General features: G+C 43.7%; 2 protein-coding genes across 4 annotated transcripts; both read right to left on the bottom strand.

The window, feature by feature from the left end:
• Positions 1-199: 199 nt before the first annotated feature.
• LOC148817241 (cytochrome P450 2J2-like) lies at positions 200-6,806 on the bottom strand. Its single transcript, XM_088938967.1, has 10 exons — positions 6,718-6,806; positions 5,609-5,802; positions 5,033-5,195; positions 4,541-4,693; positions 3,607-3,767; positions 2,684-2,857; positions 2,248-2,386; positions 1,730-1,917; positions 1,175-1,316; positions 200-729 (listed from the first exon to the last, which is right to left on the bottom strand). The coding sequence occupies exons 2-10, from the start codon at positions 5,768-5,770 to the stop codon at positions 536-538; spliced, it is 1,476 nt and encodes a 491-aa protein (XP_088795093.1). The 5' UTR covers positions 5,771-5,802; positions 6,718-6,806; the 3' UTR covers positions 200-535.
• Positions 6,720-13,862, bottom strand: LOC148817240 (cytochrome P450 2D17-like). 3 transcript variants are annotated; one of them, XR_016094618.1, is made up of 10 exons: positions 13,688-13,862; positions 12,893-13,055; positions 12,401-12,553; positions 11,465-11,625; positions 10,298-10,471; positions 9,566-9,704; positions 9,048-9,235; positions 8,506-8,647; positions 7,794-8,060; positions 6,720-6,805 (listed from the first exon to the last, which is right to left on the bottom strand). XR_016094618.1 is itself a non-coding variant. In XM_088938964.1 (9 exons), the coding sequence occupies exons 1-9, from the start codon at positions 13,847-13,849 to the stop codon at positions 7,867-7,869; spliced, it is 1,476 nt and encodes a 491-aa protein (XP_088795090.1). In that variant the 5' UTR covers positions 13,850-13,862; the 3' UTR covers positions 7,505-7,866. The 3 variants fall into 3 exon arrangements, 2 of the variants coding, with proteins under 2 accessions (XP_088795090.1, XP_088795092.1); XM_088938964.1 differs by lacking the exon at positions 6,720-6,805 and having other exon boundaries at positions 7,505-8,060; XM_088938966.1 differs by lacking the exon at positions 6,720-6,805 and having other exon boundaries at positions 7,505-8,060; positions 11,507-11,625.
• Between the last annotated feature and the right edge of the window lie 6,842 nt (positions 13,863-20,704).

Here is a 20,704-nt window from a genome sequence, read left to right as displayed (position 1 = left end):
TTCATCACTGAAGTACAGATCTCACCTGGGAAAGAGCCGTTCTATACTGTTCACTTAACAACTACTGTAACTCTACTGTCAGATGATGTTATGATGCTGACAAGTTTGTAAGATTCTGCAATGTTGTAGTACCTGTTTACACTGCAATGACATGTTCCACAGGAATTGATAGCACAATGAAATCAAGACAATGCAAATATCAAATCTAAATGTGAGCTTTATTAAATGTGAAGATGAAGGTTTTATAATTCCACATTAGGTGAGAAGACATTGCAAAATCAGACAGGTAAACAGTAACAGGTAACAGTCCTTTAACACATTACTGAGCAATTTGAAGAATCCAATTGCATTTCTGCCACTATACAGACACCAGAAGAACTGTAGTTTCTGTATAATGATTATATTATTACAATGTTTATCTTCAGAAAGATTTCCCATTTCTAACCCTACTACTTCTCAAACTTGTAGAAACAGGGAGCCCCAGGCTGCACAATCCTGTGGACAGGGCATAGTGAGGGGAACCAGGCCCTGCTCTTCAGCCTCCCCGGTTTCCCCTGAGCCTCAGCCCCAGTCTGTAGGGCTTAGGCCCCTGGACAATCCCGAAATGGGGCTCCAGGTCCGGCTCTCCGCTGTCCTTGGGCCAGAAGAACTCGAAGCGACGCAGCAGCGACACGAAGAAGAGGAACAGCTCCATGCGGGCGAGGCCCTCTCCCAGACACACCCGCGGCCCTGTGGGACAGAAGCCCAGCTCAGCGCGTGATCTCAGGGCCACTCTCTGTCGCCCTGGCAACCACAGCCTTGAAATGCATTATGGACCAATTGTGCTTCACCACAGACTTTCACCTGAACTCTCACTGCCAGAGGAAGGCAGTGCTCAGCCAGCAGGACTGACCTGACCTGCACTCTAACATCTGGCTTAGAGTCACAAGTGTGGCCCCCCTGTTTACAGGTTTTTCACTCAGGACTGCAGACTGTTTTAGAATTGTGCAACACTTGAGACTTCAAGTGATGTTACTTCACCTGACTGGTAAACTGATTAGAGAAAGACAGCCGGCAGACAAGTGAGAAACATGAACGTTATATACAAGTGATGGTAAGCACTGATTTAAAGAGAAACTCCAAACCTAAACATCAGCACAGGTTACATTCTTCCTCTCACGGTGGAGGGGCTCACCTGTGGAGAAGGGCAGGAAGGCCTCTGGTTTAACAAGCTCCCCCTCCTCGTTCAGGAAGTTGGAGGGGTTGAACTCATGAGGGAACTTCCACTGGGCTTCCTCGTGCAGCACAGAGCTCAGGTTGGGAATGATGATCGTGTCCTGAGTCAGGTCAACAGAACCGCAAAATGAGGAAAAGATTCAACATTAAGACAGACAGTTTTTACAAATGTGCTTCTTCACACGTCCAAACTCCAACATGCACGCATTGTCTGTGATCAAACAGTCAAAACTCTTTTGGCAGAGGAAAAACCAATGGAAGTTCAGCTGAAATCAGTTTTCTCTGAAACAAGGCTTTTGTACTCATGGTAGACCGAAGAACATTACAGGGCGATGAATCTAGTATTCGAAAAACTGTGGGCAACTATTTACTGTATTTAGTAATACATGATACCAGATCCATGCCAGATAGGTCAGCATATTTCCTAATACTGATTATATGAAAACAGCAAATTCCTCATGTAAGCATTAGTTCATGCTTGAAATGCAGGAGATAACCATGCATTGCACCCTACCTTAGGAATGCTGTAGCCCAGCAGCTGTGTGTCCTTGGTGGTGGCGTGGAAAACACTGAGAGGGACAATGCTGGCATAGCGCTGGGTTTCGTGGATCATGGCCTGTGTGTAGGGCATTCTGTGCCTGTCATCGTAGGAGATCTGCTGCTTCCCCCCGAGCACTGAGTCGATCTCCTGGTGGCACCGAGCTGTTGAGAGCAGAGACAGAGCTGTCAGCCAGAAACCCTTTCTCTGGGTGTCTGTAGTCAGCTCCTAAGACCCCCAGCTACTCAGAATTATTTCTCTAAGTCATGTCATTGCTAGTTTAGAACACAGGGGACACGACAACTCCAAGCTAGAAGATTTGCTGTAAGAAATATACAATTGGAGGCATAATACTCAATCGTAATAAAGATAGTTTGCTTACCCCTTACTTTTTGCAAATTTCGCTTTGATTACATAACAACACTTTCTTCTCTGTCTCATTGTGGATGTACCACAGTCCACAGGATGTCCTGACCAGGCAGTGACTCACTGACCTTGAACATCTTGATGGAACATAAGATACAGCAGGCCCGCCCGGAGAGTCGTGGAACTGGTGTCGGTTCCGGCTATAAAAAGGTCCAACAGGAGGGCGACCATAAACTCATCGTCAAAGGAGGAGTCGTCACTCCCTCTCTGACAGCAAAGAGACAGCAGGGAAAGATCATTAATGGTCTAGAGGGAGGCACAATGTCCAGTTTGGACCACCAGGAGCCGGAATTAGCTATTCTAACTTAATGAACTGCAGTCAGATTTCTCATGTCTCCTACTCAAGGTTTAACTAGTGTAATGTGGTAAACCCCTATCAGGTTCATGATAATCAGTAATTGCTCATTATGTGTAGCCAGAACTTTTCTATCTTGCCCTACCCACCCTCCTTACTTTTCCCTAATTTTCTGCTAATCCCTGCTTCCTTACAAATGTCTGCGGTACCTTGTCTATCTCATCGAGGTAGCAGTCAGTGAAGTCTCTTGGCTGTCCTGGGACACGTGTCTTCCTGTGCTCGGTCACCTTTGCCAAAGTCGAGGCTTCTAGATCACGCATGTTTTTGAAGGCCTTCTGGAAAGGCAGGGGCAAGCGCCTCACGAGTGGCATTGTGTCATAAATCTAGAATGAGAAGAGAACTGATGCATTAATTCTACAGGACAGTGCACAGCACACAGACGTTGAAGTGACTGTAGATTTCAAGGCTAACAAGCAGAGACAATGTATGGATACTAGGAGGTATGAGCACACAAGCCACATGGTACTTGTTCTCCTCCCCACTGACAGTGGGTGTGGGTAGAGCGTACTGGAGCACTATGACTACATCATCCAGGTGGGGCTGCACACTGGGGGTGGTGGAAGAGAGTCCCCATTAACTGTAAAGCACTTTGATGTGTGTGTCTGGAAAAGGTTTTTATAAGTGTAAGCATTATTATATTCTTGTTATAACACATCCACCTCCAAATATATTCAGACATGTACATTTTGACAAATAAAAACCCAACCGCCATGTGTCAAATGTACACAACCACTTGGGAAATCCAGTCCACAGTCAAGCTGGAACCAGATTACAAATGGACCATACAGCTCAGTCTGGACTGAGGATCAGCATCTTTATCTGTGTAATTGCTCAGTAAGCAATGGTGATGGTAAGAAGAGGAGTCACTGGATTTATTGTTCATTGTACTTTGTCCTCTCATTATTCTCTACGTGCTGTTGTTTTAATTGCTTTCAGATCACAGACTGGCCTCTCGTACTCATGTAATGAAGTGCAAAACCTCCTTTATTTCAATTCATCAATCATCCCACATCTCACACAGCTGTTTAGAGTGACGACAGGAAATATTAGGAATGTTCAAGAGCAAACATACCATGCTCCAGGGACCATTCGCTATCTTTGTCATCTCACAAACCATGCGTATCAGGGACTGAAAAGACTCATCTTCGTAGTTGTATCGAGCTCCAAACAGGATGGCACAGATGATATTGGACACAGCATTGTGGAACAGGGTTTTGGGGTCCATGGACTGGCCTGTGCACAGACGAGATTGAAGACAGGAGGGTAGAAACCAGTCTTTTAAAAATTATTTTAACGCAGAGAAATGTTTTCATCATAAATTGCTTAAATGTTGGAAACAGCATTTCTTCGTTTGTATCTTTTTATAAATTATGATGGGTGGCTTGGTTACACACTAGTTAGTATCACAGCACTGGGGACGAGTTCACATGGGTTTCTTCTGTGTGACCTGGTTTTCTCCCACAGTTTAAACACACGCTGGCAGGTTAATTGATTCAGGGAAAATTGACCCTGGTGTGAGTGTGTCTGTGCCTGTGTGTGGCCTGCGAGGAGCTGGTGTCCCATCCTGCCTTGCGCCTAGTGCCTGTTGGGAATGGCCCCATCTCCCCCCTGACCCTGAATTAGACAAAATAGATGGAAGATGGATGGATTGAGGATGAAAATGATGAAATATTTGAATCCATCCATTAGCAAACAAGTGCTTTCCGTGGTAAAGCAAGAATCCTGTCCTGAAATTACTGGACACAAGGCTAAACTGAGACCTTAAGATTACTCTCTCTAGACAGGACACCAGTTCATCACAGGCCCCTTGTAGTTCATTGCATTTTATGGCATTATCCTGCTTGATGTTAGAACGCTCTTGTTCGCGTCTCAGTCTCTCTGTATTAGAATGTTCTAGGAAGTTATGTAAGTAAAGATCCAATAGATTCTGATAATGGAGCTTTCAGTCCATTTATAATGGGTCAGGCACATGTGTTTAACCCATCTTTCGAGGGCTTTCTCTGTACCTGAGAACTTTTCCAAGTGTGAGATGAGATGGGAGGCCTCTTCCAGGATCTTTTCCTCCATGGATGTTTTTCCCAGCCCAAAGTTCCTCAGACAGGTCAGAGCAAATCTTCTCTGTTCCTTCCAGGCAGAACCGTAATTGACCAGAATTACACCTGAAAACAGACTTGTGTGATGAGGGGTACTGATCAAAAGGTGGCGATACTGTACCTCTCCTGCAGTTCTTGCTGAAAAAATTGTAACATAACCAACTTTAAGAAGGTCCTGAAACAGATCAAAGTCTCACACACACTGTACGGCTGAGAATAACATGTACTGAAATAGAAATGAATGCCTGCTGGCAACGGACAGATAAGTGACATCAGACACCTTTGTATAGAGGAGAGCAGCAGGTATTGTAAATAATCCCTGCAATAAAAAGCACTGTCAGTGTCTTAGTGCCTTTAATGTTTTAGAGCAAGTTTCAGGGAATGTGGAAGAATTCCTTCTCTTGCCTTTATTCCTGGTGACATCATTGACTAAGAGCCCCTGAGGTCTTCCACCAAACTCGATCCCTTGAGTCAGAAGAGCTTCCTTCACTGCATGCAGCCCGTGCAGAACCACAGCTGGCCTCCCTCCGAAATAGAAACTGTACACCTTCCCATAGCGCTCTGAGAGCTAAACACAGTACAGGGACAGAGACAGGTTACTGAGTACCCCCAGACCTGTACCATGGACAAGAGAGACCTCCAAAAATATTAAAGAAAATGCTTCAACTTAGTAAGAATTGAATATTTACTTCAGGAAATAAAACCTGAAAGTAATGTTTAATCTATCATGCGCAGACAAACACGTTACCCTGCAGCCAAGTCTTCCAAGCAAAGTGAAGTAAGAATGTTATTTATGTTTCCTGTAAATCACACTGGATTCAAACCTCAGCCAAATGCTTAAAGCACATTAGTGTCCCTGGCAGAATATCTCAAGCTGTTTAAAAACAGACACAGTCATTTTTGCACGACAACTTTCAAAACAATTCTGGCACGTGCACAATAAGATCCACCCAATTTTCTTTAGTCTGGGTTTTTACTGACCTTTTCAAAGTCTTTCATGGGATTTTTGAGGTTCAGCTTCAGCAGATTCCCAAATATAGGAAGAGGCTGAGGACCAGGAGGGAAGCTCTTTGGCCTCCTGGTCTTCCAAAGGAAGAAGAGGAGGAAGACTCCAATCCAGAGCAGAAACACGGTGCCCAGCATTGTGGCTGTTTGTTATTCCACTGCACTCTGTACTGTGGTATTAAAGGGATACACATGAGCTCCTCCTACATGGCTGGCTGTTGATATTGCGCATTCAACATTTTCTCTCTTCATCTTACAATGGTTTGGCAGCTTTCCGTAACAAGCTGAATTAGGTTATAGGAATCAAGGGAGAACAATAGTCTCTAGAACAACATTAAAAAATAGAATAGCAACCTTTTTAATCACATAAACACTATGCTGGTTCTTTCGATAGACGATGGTAATTATCCCTTTGCAGAATTATGTTTCACTATCATTAATCAGTTAAAAAAAGTAAAAGGTCCGGAATGAATTCTTCAAATAGAAAAGTACAGAACACCTGCGGCGTGATCATTTCATTATGTACCTTACTGGGACTAGAGCTGTGAGGACTTTAATAGAGCTTTTGTGAGAGGACCTTGCAGAAACGGAATAAAGGAGGCAAGTGCAAGGGGAAGAGTGAAGCAGAAAGGAAAAGAGAAAAACCAAGAAGTATTTTAAAAGTGCAAAAGAAAATTAAAACAATCTGTGATGTATGCACGCACAAACACTCAAAATGTGTTTAGAGTTATGTCGGAGAAAGGTAATCAGGGGACAGATTAGAGCAGATAAAATGAAAGGATTTGAGCTCTGTGATTCTCAGATCACATAAAAACAGAACACAGCAATTTATATAAAGGTGGACACTGTTTAAGCTGGTGCTAACCTAATAGAAAGCATTTTAATGTTGCTTCTCACTGCTAAGCCTTTAGATTGTACTCATTTATGCACATCTCAAAAGAAGAAACAGATTCCCTTCCACAATGTTTATGCCATCCAAACCACTAACACACCTGGAGGACAGGTGAAAGTCCAAACCTTCACTTATTAAGGTTCTGAAAGTGGGCAGCATATGTTAATAATAATAATAATTAATAATTACTTACACCTATATAGCGCTTTTCTGGACACTCCACTGAAAGCACTTTACAGGTAATGGGGATCCCCTCCACCACCACCAATGTGCAGCCCCACCTGGTTAAGATGAGGAAACACAAATCATTATACTGTATAACAACAACATGCCAGCTGTAATGCTGTTATTTTGGAGGGACTTGGTTATGATGAATATTAACAGGCACATTAAGAATGAAATAATATAGCTTAGTTGGTCATGTTTCCTGGTATTACTTACAGGTTTACATCTTAAGGTAATAATGGGAGTAACTGTGACAATAGTATTAGCTGTGCATAAATGAATGCCCTCAAATATCACCGAGCTGGAGCAGTTTTGTAAGGAAGAGTGGTCCAGAATTTTTCCCAGGCGATGTGAGAGACTGAAAACTCTTAAAGGAAGCATTTACTTCATGTTAATGCTTTTCTACACGTTACTGAATCAAGAGGTACATTTACTTTTTCACACATGGCCTCTGAATGTTGGCTGATATATCTGTTTAATGACTATTGACAAAGTAAAATGTGCACGTGTTATTTGTCACATGAGGTTAGATTTATCCTCTGTTAGGAGTGGTGAGGACCTTTCAGAGAAGGTCAGATATGTTTTAAAATATTAAACCATAGAATCTTAAGAGGGTGTACTTTCCTCTTCATATGGCTGCAAATAATTCCTTTCATCCCAATATATCCCTAAATACTGGATATTCCTGCTTCAGACTGCATGACCACGTTCAGCATGAATTGATAGCACAATGAAATAAAGACAATGCAAACATCAAATGTAAATCTGAGATTTATTAAATGTGAATAAGAAGGTTTTATAATTTCACTAGCAAAATCAGACAGGTAAACAGTCCTTTAACAGTATCATAGTACTGACCAATCTGAAGAATCTGATTGCATTTCTGCCACTGTACAGACACCAGAGACAGCAAGGCTATGCTGCCTTGTGCATTAGGCTGTACATACGAACCACTGAAAGTGTTTGTGTTTTATTAATGATTATATTATTACAATGTTTATCTTCAGAAAGATTTCCCATTTCTAACCCTACTACTTCTCAAACCTGTAGGAACAGGGAGCCCCAGGCTGCACAATCCTGTGGACAGGGCATAGTGAGGGGAACCAGGCCCTGCTCTTCAGCCTCCCCGGTTTCCCCTGAGCCTCAGCCCCAGCCTGTAGGGCTTAGGCCCCTGGACAATCCCGAAATGGGGCTCCAGGTCCGGCTCTCCGCTGTCCTTGGGCCAGAAGAACTCGAAGCGACGCAGCAGCGACACGAAGAAGAGGAACAGCTCCATGCGGGCGAGGCCCTCTCCCAGACACACCCGCGGCCCTGTGGGACAGAAGCCCAGCTCAGTGCGTGACCTCAGGGCCACTCTCTGTCGCCCTGGCAACCACAGCCTTGAAATGCATTATGGGTCACTTGTGCTCCACCACAGACTTTCACCTGAACTCTCACTGCCAGAGGAAGGCAGTGCTCAGCCAGCAGGACTGACTTGACCTGCACTCTAACATCTGGCTTAGAGTCACAAGTGTGGCCCCCCTGTTTACAGGTTTTTCACTCAGGACTGCAGACTGTTTTAGAATTGTGCAACACTTGAGACTTCAAGTGATGTTACTTCACCTGACTGGTAAACTGATTAGAGAAAGACAGCCGGCAGACAAGTGAGAAACATGAACGTTATATACAAGTGATGGTAAGCACTGATTTAAAGAGAAACTCCAAACCTAAACATCAGCACAGGTTACATTCTTCCTCTCACGGTGGAGGGTCTCACCTGTGGAGAAGGGCAGGAAGGCCTCTGGTTTAACAAGCTCCCCCTCCTCGTTCAGGAAGTTGGAGGGGTTGAACTCATGAGGGAACTTCCACTGGGCTTCCTCATGCAGCACAGAGCTCAGGTTGGGAATGATGATCGTGTCCTGAGTCAGGTCAACGGAATCGCAAAATGAGGAAAAGATTCAACATTAAGACAGACAGTTTTTACAAATGTGCTTCTTCACAGGTCCAAACTCCAACATGCACGCATTGTCTGTGATCAAACAGTCAAAACTCTTTTGGCAGAGGAAAAACCAATGGAAGTTCAGCTGAAATCAGTTTTCTCTGAAACAAGGCTTTTGTACTCATGGTAGACCGAAGAACATTACAGGGTGATGAATCTAATATTCGAAAAACTGTGGGCAACTATTTACTGTATTTAGGTCTTCCATGCTACATAGGTCAGCATATTTCCTAATACTGATTATATGAAAACAGCAAATTCCTCATGTAAACATTAGTTCATGCTTGAAATGCAGGAGATAACCATGCATTGCACCCTACCTTAGGAATGCTGTAGCCCAGCAGCTGTGTGTCCTTGGTGGTGGTGTGGAAAACACTGAGAGGGACAATGCTGGCATAGCGCTGGGTTTCGTGGATCATGGCCTGTGTGTAGGGCATTCTGTGCCTGTCATCGTAGGAGATCTGCTGCTTCCCCCCGAGCACTGAGTCGATCTCCTGGTGGCACTGAGCTGTTGAGAGCAGAGACAGAGCTGTCAGCCAGAAACCCTTTCTCTGAGTGTCTGCAGTCAGTTCCTAAGACCCCCAGCTACTCAGAATTATTTCTCTGAGTCATGTCATTGCTAGTTTAGAACACAGGGGACACGACAACTCCAAGCTTGAAGATTTGTTGTAAGAAATATACAATTGGAGGCATAATACTCAATCATAATAAAGATAGTTTGCTTACCCCTTAATTTTTGCAATTTTTGCTTTGATTACATAACAACACTTTCTTCTCTGTCTCATTGTGGATGTACCACATTCCACAGGATGTCCTGACCAGGGAGTGACTCACTGACCTTGAACATCTTGGTGCAACATGAGATACAGCAGGCCCGCCCGGAGAGTCGTGGAACTGGTTTCGGTTCCGGCCATAAAAAGGTCCAACAGGAGAGCGACCATAAACTCATCGTCAAAGGAGGAGCTGTCACTCCCTCTCTGACAGCAAAGAGATAGCAGGGAAAGATCGTTAATGGTCTAGTGGGAGGCAAAACAACCAAGAGCATACGGACACTTACCACCAGATTCTTCAATACCTTCTACCCACAGGCAGTGCGATTGGCAACCACATTTGGCCATGCCCCTCGGCCCACACCTACACCATCTACCTCATTATATTTTTATTTATTGCACATCTGCAGTCATTGTTTACATGTCTGCATTGTTTACATTCAATCTGTTTACTTGTACATTGTTTACTGTTTGTTTGTATATTGTCTTGATGCACTGTCTGCACTTTGTGTTTTTACACTTGCTTTAACAACCAAGAGACTTTCCATTGTACCAGTACATGTACCGGTTCCATATGGCCATAAAGTTCATGTTCACGTTCAGTTTGGACCGCCAGGAGCCCATTTTAGTCATTCTGTCTTAATTCAGTGCAGTCAGATTTCTCATGTCTCCTACTCAAGGTTTAACTAGTGTAATGTGGTAAACCCCTATCAGGTTCATGATAATCAGTAATTGCTCGTTATATGTAGCCAGAACCTCCTTATCTTGCCCTCTGTCTGCAATACAAATGTCTGCGGTACCTTGTCTATCTCATCGAGGTAGCAGTCAGTGAAGTCTCTTGGCTGTCCTGGGACACGTGTCTTCCTGTGCTCGGTCACCTTTGCCAAAGTCGAGGCTTCTAGATCACGCATGTTTTTGAAGGCCTTCTGGAAAGGCAGGGGCAAGCGCCTCACGAGTGGCATTGTGTCATAAATCTAGAATGAGAAGAGAACTCCTGATGCATTCATTCTACAGGACAAGGCACAGCACACAGACGTTGAAGTGACTGTAGATTTCAAGGCTAACAAGCAGAGACAATGTATGGATACTAGGAGGTATGAGCACACAAGCCACATGGTACTTGTTCTCCTCCCCACTGACAGTGGGTGTGGGTAGAGCGTACTGGAGCACTATGACTGCATCATCCAGGTGGGGCTGCACACTGGGGGTGGTGGAAGAGAGTCCCCATTAACTGTAAAGCACTTTGTTGTGAGTGTCTGGAAAATGTTTTTATAAGTGTAAGCATTATTATATTCTTGTTATATCCACCTCCAAATATATTCAGCCCTAGTGATGATGGTGTTCACTTGCATGTACAACAGCTCAGACCACTAGTTGTGCCAGTCTTAGATCCATACATTTGGACACACTAATTATTTTTATATTATACCTAATCCATTTGTAATTGCAGGTTCGGATGTGACTTCAGTAGCCCCCCCTTCACAGATATTTTGACTCTCTGTGACCTCAGTACCACAGTCCACAGGAGTGGTGCACCTCAGCAATGTCACTGCCAGCCTGCAGGCACCTGACAACTCACAGGACTCTCTGCATCCAGAAAAGCAGAGGACCAAGAAGCCCCAGACTGACAAATAAAAATCCAACCGCCATGTGTCAAATGTACACAACCACTTGGGAAATCCTGTCCACAGTCAAGCTCATACAGCTCAGTCTGGACTCAGCTTCAGCATCTTTATCAGTGTAATTGCTCTGTGGCCTGTGATCCTTCATGTGATACTCTCACTGTGCTGTTCAGACACAATGTGACAGTCTTGGCCTTCCACCTGTGACTCTGAACATGGTAGGGAAGGAAAGGCATCACTGGATTCAATTCCTTCTTTATTGGCCCCTTTATTTCCATTCATTAATATCCCACATTTCACACAGTGTGGACAGGAAATATTAGGAATGTTCAAGAGCAGACATACCATGCTCCAGGGACCATTTAGTATCTTTGCAATCTCACAAACCATGCGTATCAGGGACTGAAAAGACTCATCTTCGTAGTTGTATCGAGCTCCAAACAGGATGGCACAGATGATATTGGACACAGCGTTGTGGAACAGGGTTTTGGGGTCCATGGACTGGCCTGTGCATAGATGAGATTGAAGACAGGAGGGTAGGAGCCAGTGTTTTGAAAATTATTTTAAAGCAGAGAAATGGTTTTCATCATAAATTGCTTAAATGTTGGAAACAGCATTTCTTCGTTTGTATCTTTTTATAAATAATGATGGGTGGCTTGGTGACACACTAGTTAGTATCACAGCACTGGGGACGAGTTCACATGGGTTTCTTCTGTGTGACCTGGTTTTCTCCCACAGTTCAAACACACGCTGGCAGGTTAATTGATTCAGGGAAAAATGACCCTGGTGTGAGTGTGTCTGTGTCTGTGTGTGGCCTGCGAGGGACTGGTGTCCCATCCTGCCTTGCACCCAGTGCCTGTTGGGAATGGCCCCCTCTCCCCCCTGACCCTGAATTAGACAAAATATAGAAGATGGACGGATTGAGGATGAAAATGATGGAATATTTGAATCCATCCATTAGGAAACAACTTCTTTCTGTGGTAAAGCATCAGGAATCCTGTCCTAAAATTACTGGACAAAAGGCTGAACCGAGACCTCAAGATTATTCTCTCTAGACAGGACACCAGTTCATCACAGACCACTTGAACTTCTGTTCATTTTATGACATTATCCTCCTTGATGTTAGAATACTCTGGTTTGCTTCTCAGTCTCTCTGTATTAAAATGTTCTAGGAAGCTATATAAATGAAGATCCAAAAGATTCTGATAATGGAGCTTTCAGTCCATTTATAATGGGTCAGGCACATGTGTTTATCCCATCTTTCGAGGGCTTTCTCTGTACCTGAGAACTTTTCCAAGTGTGAGATGAGATGGGAGGCCTCTTCCAGGATCTTTTCCTCCATGGATGTTTTTCCCAGCCCGAAGTTCCTCAGACAGGTCAGAGAAAACCGTCTCTGTTCCTTCCAGGCAGAACCGTAATTGACTAGAATTACACCTGAAAACAGACTTGTGTGATGAGGGGTACTGATCACAAGGTGGCGATACTGTACCTCTCCTGCAGTTCTTGCTAACAAAACTGTGACATACCCAGGTTTAAGAAGGTCCTGAAACAGAGAAAAGTCTCACACTTATTGTACAGCTGAGAATAACATGTACTGAAATAGAAATGAATGCCTGCTGGCAACAGACAGATAGGTGACATCAGACATCTTTGTATAGAGGAGAGCAGCATGTATTGTAAATAATCCCTGCAATAAAAAGCACTGTCAGTGTCTTAGTGCCTTAAATGTTTTAGAGCAAGTTTCAGGGAATGTGGAAGAAATCCTTCTCTTACCTTTATTCCCGATGACATCATTGACTAAGAGCCCCTGAGGTCTTCCACCAAACTCGATCCCTTGAGTCAGAAGAGCTTCCTCCACTGCATGCAGCCCGTGCAGAACCACAGCTGGCCTCCCTCCGAAATAGAAACTGTACACCTTCCCATAGCGCTCTGAGAGCTAAACACAGTACAGGACAGAGACAGGTTACTGAGCACCCCCCAGACCTGTACCATGGACAAAAGAGACCTACAGTGTGCACAGAAGAACAGAGTATGAAATGTACAAAGCTTACTCAATGGAAAATATATTTTTTTAATTTAATGAATTGCAAAATTATATCTTTATTATATCTTTAATGTAGTGCAATTCTCTTTATCTGCATGAGAACGTTTTGCATTTTGATGTAATTTTTTGGTGTGATTTTCAAAAATATTAAAGAAAATACTTTTTAAGAATTGAATATTTACTTCAGTCAATAAAACCTGAAAGTATTGTTTCATCAAGCATGTGCAGACAAACATGTTACCCTCCAGCCAAGCCTTTCCAAGCAAAGTGAAGTAAGAATGTTATTTATGTTTCCTATAAATCACACTGGATTTATACACACAGCCAAATGTTTAAAGCACATTAGTGTCCTTGGTAGAATATCTCAAGCTGTTTCAAACAGACACAATAACATTTGCATAACAACTTTCAAAGCAATTCTGGCACGTGCACAATTAGATCCACTCAGAGAAACCCTCTCCCTGCAGCATTTCTGCAGTTTTAGACAAAGATTTGGTGCTTTTTGTTATGGTTTTTACTGTTACCTTTTCAAAGTCTTTCATGGGATTTTTGAGGTTCAGCTGCAGCAGATTCCCAAATATAGGAAGAGGCTGAGGACCAGGAGGGAAGCTCTTTGGCCTCCTGGTCTTCCAAAGGAAGAAGAGGAGGAAGACTCCAATCCAGAGCAGAAACACGGTGCCCAGCATTGTGGCTGTTTGTTATTCCACTGCACTCTGTACTGTGGTATTAAAGGGGTATATACACATGAGCTCCTCCTCCTACATGGCCACCTGTTGAATTCATGCCAAGTGATGTTAGGTTCTCTGTTGAACTTTACAGTGCTTGGGCATCTTTCCAGAACTTGGTGAATTCATTTGCAGGACCATGTGTAATTAAAGGAGAACAATAGTCTCTAGAACAACATTAAAAAACAGAACAGCAACATTTTCAATCACTTAAACACTATGCTTGTTCTTCAGATAGAAGATGGTAAATATCTATTTGTAGAGTTGTATTTCACTGCCATTAAGTCGATAGTAAAAGTTCCTCAATGAATTCTTCAAATAAAAGAGAATAACATGATGCACAGAACACCTGCAACACGATAATTTCATGTTGTGTCTTATTGGGAGTAGAGCAGCGAGGACATTAACAGAGCTGTTGGGACCTGGGTGAAACAGAATGGAAAGGACAAGTGCAAGAGAAAAAAAGCGAATCCCCAAAACAGTAAAACCAAAAATATTTTTAAAATGCAAAAGAAAATTAAAATACTGTATCTGTGATGAATGCTTGCACAAACACCTGAAAAGTGCTCCCAGTTGTCTCGGAGAAAGGTAATCAGGGGGAAAATGAGATCACATAAAATGAAGGGTATGAGCTGTGTGACTCTCAGGTCAGATCAAAACTGGACTTTGTGAGTTTGGTTAACTAATTGGCTTTTGACAATATCAATAGGCTTTAGATTGTACTCATTTATGCACATCTCATAACCAGAGACACATTTAGTTCCACAAAGTTTATGCTATCATTAACACACCTGGAGGACAAGTGAAAAGTCCAAAGCTTCAGTTCTCAAAGTCTGAAAATGGGCTGTGAAGGTTCAGATTCGGACACCCAGACCCTTCCTCTTAACACAGATCATTATAGAACCACAACATTCCAGCTGTAATGCTATGATTTTGGAGGGACTTGGTGATGATGAATATTAACAGAGCAGATTAAGAAGAAAACAAAATAGCTCAGCTGGTCAAATCCTTGGTGTTACTAACAGGTTTAACATCTGAGGGTAACTTGATAATGACATCAGTATGAAACATGAGGGCCAAGCCATGAAATCAATCCTTCTGAACCTGCAGTTCTCAGCCCTGGTCCTGAGGGACCGCAGTGTCTGCTTGTTTTCACTCCAATCTTAATTGATGCACATGATCGATCCTCCTTCTTCTTTTGGACATTCGTCAGCATTCAATCCTTGAATTAAAAAATACTGTACTTAAAGTACATCACGTTCAACAACATCGGTATACAGAAATTTCTGCTATCCTTCCTCTGCCTGCCAATTAATACTTTTCTGCTACAATTCCTGACTAAACAGATCTTAAAAATCTATATTGAACAGCCATCATGGAGCAGAATATTATTAATAATAAATGAACTGGAACTTGGTTGATACCAATAACCAGCCCCTTCCAACTTTTCTAAGGAGATGAAAGAGATTTTTTTAAATGCACCTTAAACAGAAAACTGAGTGCGGTGCCACCAAAACATTGTACGCTGCCAGCAAACATTGTGACAAAACGTTATCTCAAAAGAGAGAAAAAAGAAACAAATTGTCCTAAAATCCCAGAGTCAACATTGCAAAACAGTTTGCAAGATCCAGTTAAGGGAGACGTAACTAAGAGCACAAAAATGGAGAGCAGCAGAAGTGTTGCACTCAAACCACATAGGTTTAGCTTATCCTGCAAAAAATCACACGAGAAAAAAAACACCCAGACAATTCAAAGAAGAGGAATCACAGGACAGAGGAACTCACAGGTGATACATCATTTTAAGGACAGAATGACTGAATCAGGAGATATGTTTGGTGCAAACTGTATCTTTAGTTAAATACTGATTTACAGTGGGGCTACATTGTAACAGTGGCTGTGGTTCGGCTTGCATAATTTGTTATGTCGTAAATAGAAACATTTACATTACAGCTCGATGTGACTCTGCTAAACAAGGAAGACCCATCACCTAAGCTGTGAGTTATGAAATAACAATAATAAAATCACTAACAATAATAAGTGTGCTTGCGTTTACAAATATCTGAGAGACACGCAAATCGGCTGTGTTTGAAAGAGAAACAGTTTTAAACTAGCACTGGTAAAAGTCCTGTCTGACATATCGCCACCTAGTGGTGCTGAGTGTAGATTGCAGGCAGTGCTGTGAACTTCCAGTATTTCTCTTGGAGGATCATTCTTGAGCTGAAGACACCTGGTTTTATAAGATGTGAGCAATAGGTTAGGTAGCCACATGTTCCCCAGTACCATCTAAATAAGGCATAGTGGAGATCTTACTCTAGATCAGATTCAGCCATCATAATCCATGTGAGATGAGTCCTTATCCTCCCATACTTAACATCATAAAGACAAGTGACTCTGCTGCTATTGTCCAAGTGTCAGGCGGGTAGGAGGCTGGAGGAGACTCAGCAGTGTGGAGGAGAAAGGGTCTGTGGCAGTCCAGCATCCCCTGCCTCTTGTCTGAGGGACCACCTGCAACAAGAGGAGCTGATCTGCTCCGCCTCTCTGTCTGAGAACAATGTTCCTCCCCTCTCGCTGTCCCGGGATGGGGGGGCGGACGCCAGTGGGCAGCAGCATTGGACATTTATGGCATATGGGCAGCCATTGGCGGAGGACAAACATGTCTCCTTCCACTGATTTAGATTTCCAAGGAACCTGGTTCACTCTAGGATGTGTGTTACACATAGTTACTCCACAGCGCAAAAAAGGAGGATCATGTCCCAACGGAGGAATGCATCCCACCCTCCGAGTCTCACACTCCTACACTGAACTGCAACACTGGATAACTCAGCATTAGAACTCATCTCCCTCCCCTGTATAGGAGCTTTACTTTGCTTCTGTGACCTTTATGTGTAAGTATGGAATAAGCTTTCTGTTACGTTTCTTCTCTCCTTTAACATTCCTGGTTCCACATCTGTTTGGCAACTTCTTCAAACGCCAGAGGACTGATGCCCACTGCATGGGATGGGCTGGTTGTAGTTTGTATCTGTATCTGTAGTACATGTTGAATGTATGGAGGTAGTTTTCCAAACCACTTAGAATCACGTTTTAAAATGAACCGCTTCCCTGAGAAATGTTATTTCGAGAAAAGGTTCACAGCATTTGTTTTACTGTGAGGAGCAGCTTCATATCTATATCGCATTATCTGTGACTTATCTATATGTATACTAATTATCTCTTTCGACATCTCTCTTGAGAATTTGAAACTACTGCATTCATACTCGAGAGAAAGGGGCACAGTTTGTAACTCAAAAACTGGTCAGAGGAGGAAGGTCATTAAAGGTCATCATCTCTGTCCATTTCTGAAAGAGCACAGCAGTACAGAGCCCCCGGCTGTTTAATAACTTGAAGCCAGTGGTGTGGAACCAAGCTGAACTTCTGAAGTTCATTGTCAGCCCTCTTACGGTCCCAAAGCAGAGAGAGCAATATGGCCAGACGTCTACTGCATGTGAACGGTAACACTGAAAGACAGAAGTAGGTCAGTCAGAATTTGGGAGGGGAGGGTACCTCTGCTTGTAGTTCTATGCCCCTGCTGCAGCTCCAGTCAAGATCCCAGCAGGAGCGGAGAGAGGCCCACAGCTCCTCTGACCTTCGACCCCTGACCTCAGCAGTGGCGGCGGGTGGCCGGAGCTGCGCGTCAGGCAGTCCTGAGCTGGTGGCAGACGTCCATACGAGTGCTCTGAAAAACAAAGGCCTGACAAAAAGATAATAGGAGTGGAGAAAATAATATAAGTGCCACTAACAGTTCAGAATGAAGCTGCAGGCACTGGCTGACCTGATAAACCCCAGAAAGGAGGCAAGGGTGGCTTATCAGGCTCACCAGCGACATGAAATGGGATGACTCTTATGGGCTTTGCTTAACAGCTTTGCTAAATTTGAATGAAATGTTCAGGGGTCCTTGATGGCTCTAAAAGTCGGGAGCATTGCACACACCAGGAGAGCCCCTCGTCAGACCTTTAGGGGAAAACAAGATCTTCAGTCCCACATCGAGGAACAGGAGGATCATGCATTATTCTTTTTGAAAGAGCACATTGAACAATAACGCCTATGTTTAAAGAGCACTGCGTTAAGCTCAGTTGCTTGAGGAAGAGCAGTTTTGCTTCTTAAAGCTCATTTTGTCGTTTCTCTGAGTTACCTGTGGGTTGTGGGCGTGTGGAACAAGCTGCCCGGCCATGTTGTTCATCCCCTGGCTTCTTTCCAGAAACAGCTGGATGAGATCCTCCAATCGGGACAAGGAGGCATGCCTTTACACAAAGCATGGTAGGGGTCTGGAACAACCCCACCCAGCCGTGTTGTAGAGGCCGAAACCCTGGTTTCTTTCCAGAAACGGCAGGATGAGATCCTGGGATCATTTAACTACTAACTACAGTGCAGGCTAGATGGGCAGAATGTACTTCTCTCTTTTCTAACCCTTTTTAAGTTCTTTTTCTCAGACAGGCATGCAGAGCAGGTCAGGTTTCCTGTACCTACCCCTCTCAGGCCAGCACTATTGTATAGTTGCCAGGTGGAGTTTCAGTGCTGGAATAATTTGGCTATCTGAGACATGGCTCGCTGATAGTCCTGCACTTCAAGGAAAAGCAGCATGCAAACACAAAGGAGCAGACAAAAAGTTGAATATTCGATGCAACTGTGAGAGCTAGCAAGTTCTGAGATTTGACATTACTTTTCTGGGGTGTACAAGCAGATTTTTAAGTCTGCCTTATGTCTTTGTGTGTGCTTGTTTCTTGAGGTGTGTTTGATCTGTCAAACAAATTGCATCAAAGTTATTGATTGCAGCATTGATTGATTGACACACTGATCAGCTGATCAAGCGAATCCCTACAGCAGTGCAAAAGGTGTAACAGCAAAAATACAAAAAAATTCACTCAAGGGAAACGAACACTTAAAATTGTAGACATTAGATAGGCATATGCCCATTACCTTATGTATTGTAAACCAGACTGAATATCCCTTTAAATTAAAATTGCTTATTGTTATTGGAAACAAAAGGTGAAGAAAGAGCCTTAGAATTTCCTCTATTACCTTGAGCAAATAAGCCAATGTAGGTGAAATGTTATCTACAAAGGGCTAAGCCATCAGACAGGGCCCCCTAATCAGAGAAGAGGTGGTAAAAGATAATGATCCTGTTCTGTATTAAGTATTCACTTGGCTCTGGCCCTGCATACACCTTTATTCTTCAGGTCTGTGGAACAGTCTCCTTATCAGAGTAAGGGGAAAAACCTGTTTTCCCTGCAGAAACTGGGGCACTCCAAGACATTATCTTATTATGCATAGTGCTGAGGTGTATGTCTCATCAAGCAAGACATCTTTTTGTTTATGCTGTAGTCATTAGCTCAATTAAAAATTATATTGTAGGCTTGATCAAAGGAGCTGCCCTGTGTCAATCCATCGTGCAGGTGCGGTACCGACACATCTACAGTGATCTTATCCTGATTGGCCCCCCTCCGCAGTTAGGAACAAGGGGCGGAGCGGTGGCCCTGCGGCTCAGGATCTGTGCCTGTGGCTGGAAGGTTGCCAGTTCAAATCCCGTGGCCAGCAGAGGAATCCTACTCCGTTGGGCCCCTGAGCAAGCCCCTTAACCCCAACTGCTCCTGGGGTGCTGTAATATGGCTGACCCTGTGCTCTGACCCAGGCTTCTCTCCCTGTCTGTGTGTCTCATGGAGAGCAAGCTGGGGTACGCGAAAAGACAAATTCCTAATGCAAGAAATTGTTTGTGGCTAATAAAGTGATCTTATCTCTTATCTTAAAAACCAAGCTGAAGCACAGCCACCTTGCACAGCTTGCTTTTTAAAACAGCCTGCCTGTGGCTGTGTGTTGTAGTAGGCTGTTTGATGCAACACTGGTTACCCACATGATGATGACTTTGTACAGTAAATAGAGAACTATGTGTTTCGGTTAGAGCAGCTGTAGCGATTATTTACGAGGCATGAGAACAAACTGGAGTCAAAAATGCAAAAACACAAAACAATTCATTTTGAGATAGTGTATTGTGAAATTGGGTGACTGTTTTTATTTTAGAATGCAATGACATACAGCAGAAAGGCCCAGAATGGGTAGCAGGGATATTTCTTGCTGTGCAGCAGATAGGGCATCTCTGACTCTTCTCTTGTGACACTGCAGGCAGTGGGACCGTGAGCTGTCCTCTCCAGCCAGCCATCTCTGCCTGTGTTGCTCGGTTGATGTGGCCAGGCTGTGCGAGGCTGTACTCTTTAGCTGTGGTGCCCCTTGATCTCTTGTGTTTGGCCACTCTGAGGCAAGCAATGTGATTGGCTGCTGCCCTCGGTGGGCTGAGGGAGAGGGGTGTGTGTTCTCCATTCACTCTGAGATGGGCTCCTTTATCTCTTCCCTGGGGGGAAAGGCACAGCAGGGAACAGGAGGGGGAGGGAAAGGGGAGCTGGGATTGTTAACAAGGACGGGATAATCCAGCTCCTTAGCCCTGAGATCCAGGCAGGGCCTTCCTTTCCCTTGGGAAATTGTATTCCCTTTGTTGCTGATGATCATGGAATTGGGAGGATCTGATCAGGTGGTGTGTAGGAATGACTGTAAAACTGTGGAATTTTGACTAAACAGTCAAGCTGTCTGTATCACATAATAATACAGCAACTAGTAGCGTTCTGATAACGAATGTATCACGTGACATGGGAGCTGGTTACGTCCTTTACTGCTGCTTGGAGAGCGGGGTGGCAGGGTGGCTGTGTCACCTTCTGCTTTGATAGGTGGGGCTCCGGGTTTCAGGGTATTTTCAAAAGTTCACGGTTCGGACTCTCCAGATCAGGAAGAGGG

Source organism: Atractosteus spatula, chromosome 21 (genome assembly GCF_055471065.1).
Source record: "Atractosteus spatula isolate fAtrSpa1 chromosome 21, fAtrSpa1.hap1, whole genome shotgun sequence".
NCBI classification, from domain to species: Eukaryota; Metazoa; Chordata; class Actinopteri; order Semionotiformes; family Lepisosteidae; genus Atractosteus; species Atractosteus spatula.
This window is presented reverse-complemented; position numbering and strand designations above follow the sequence as displayed.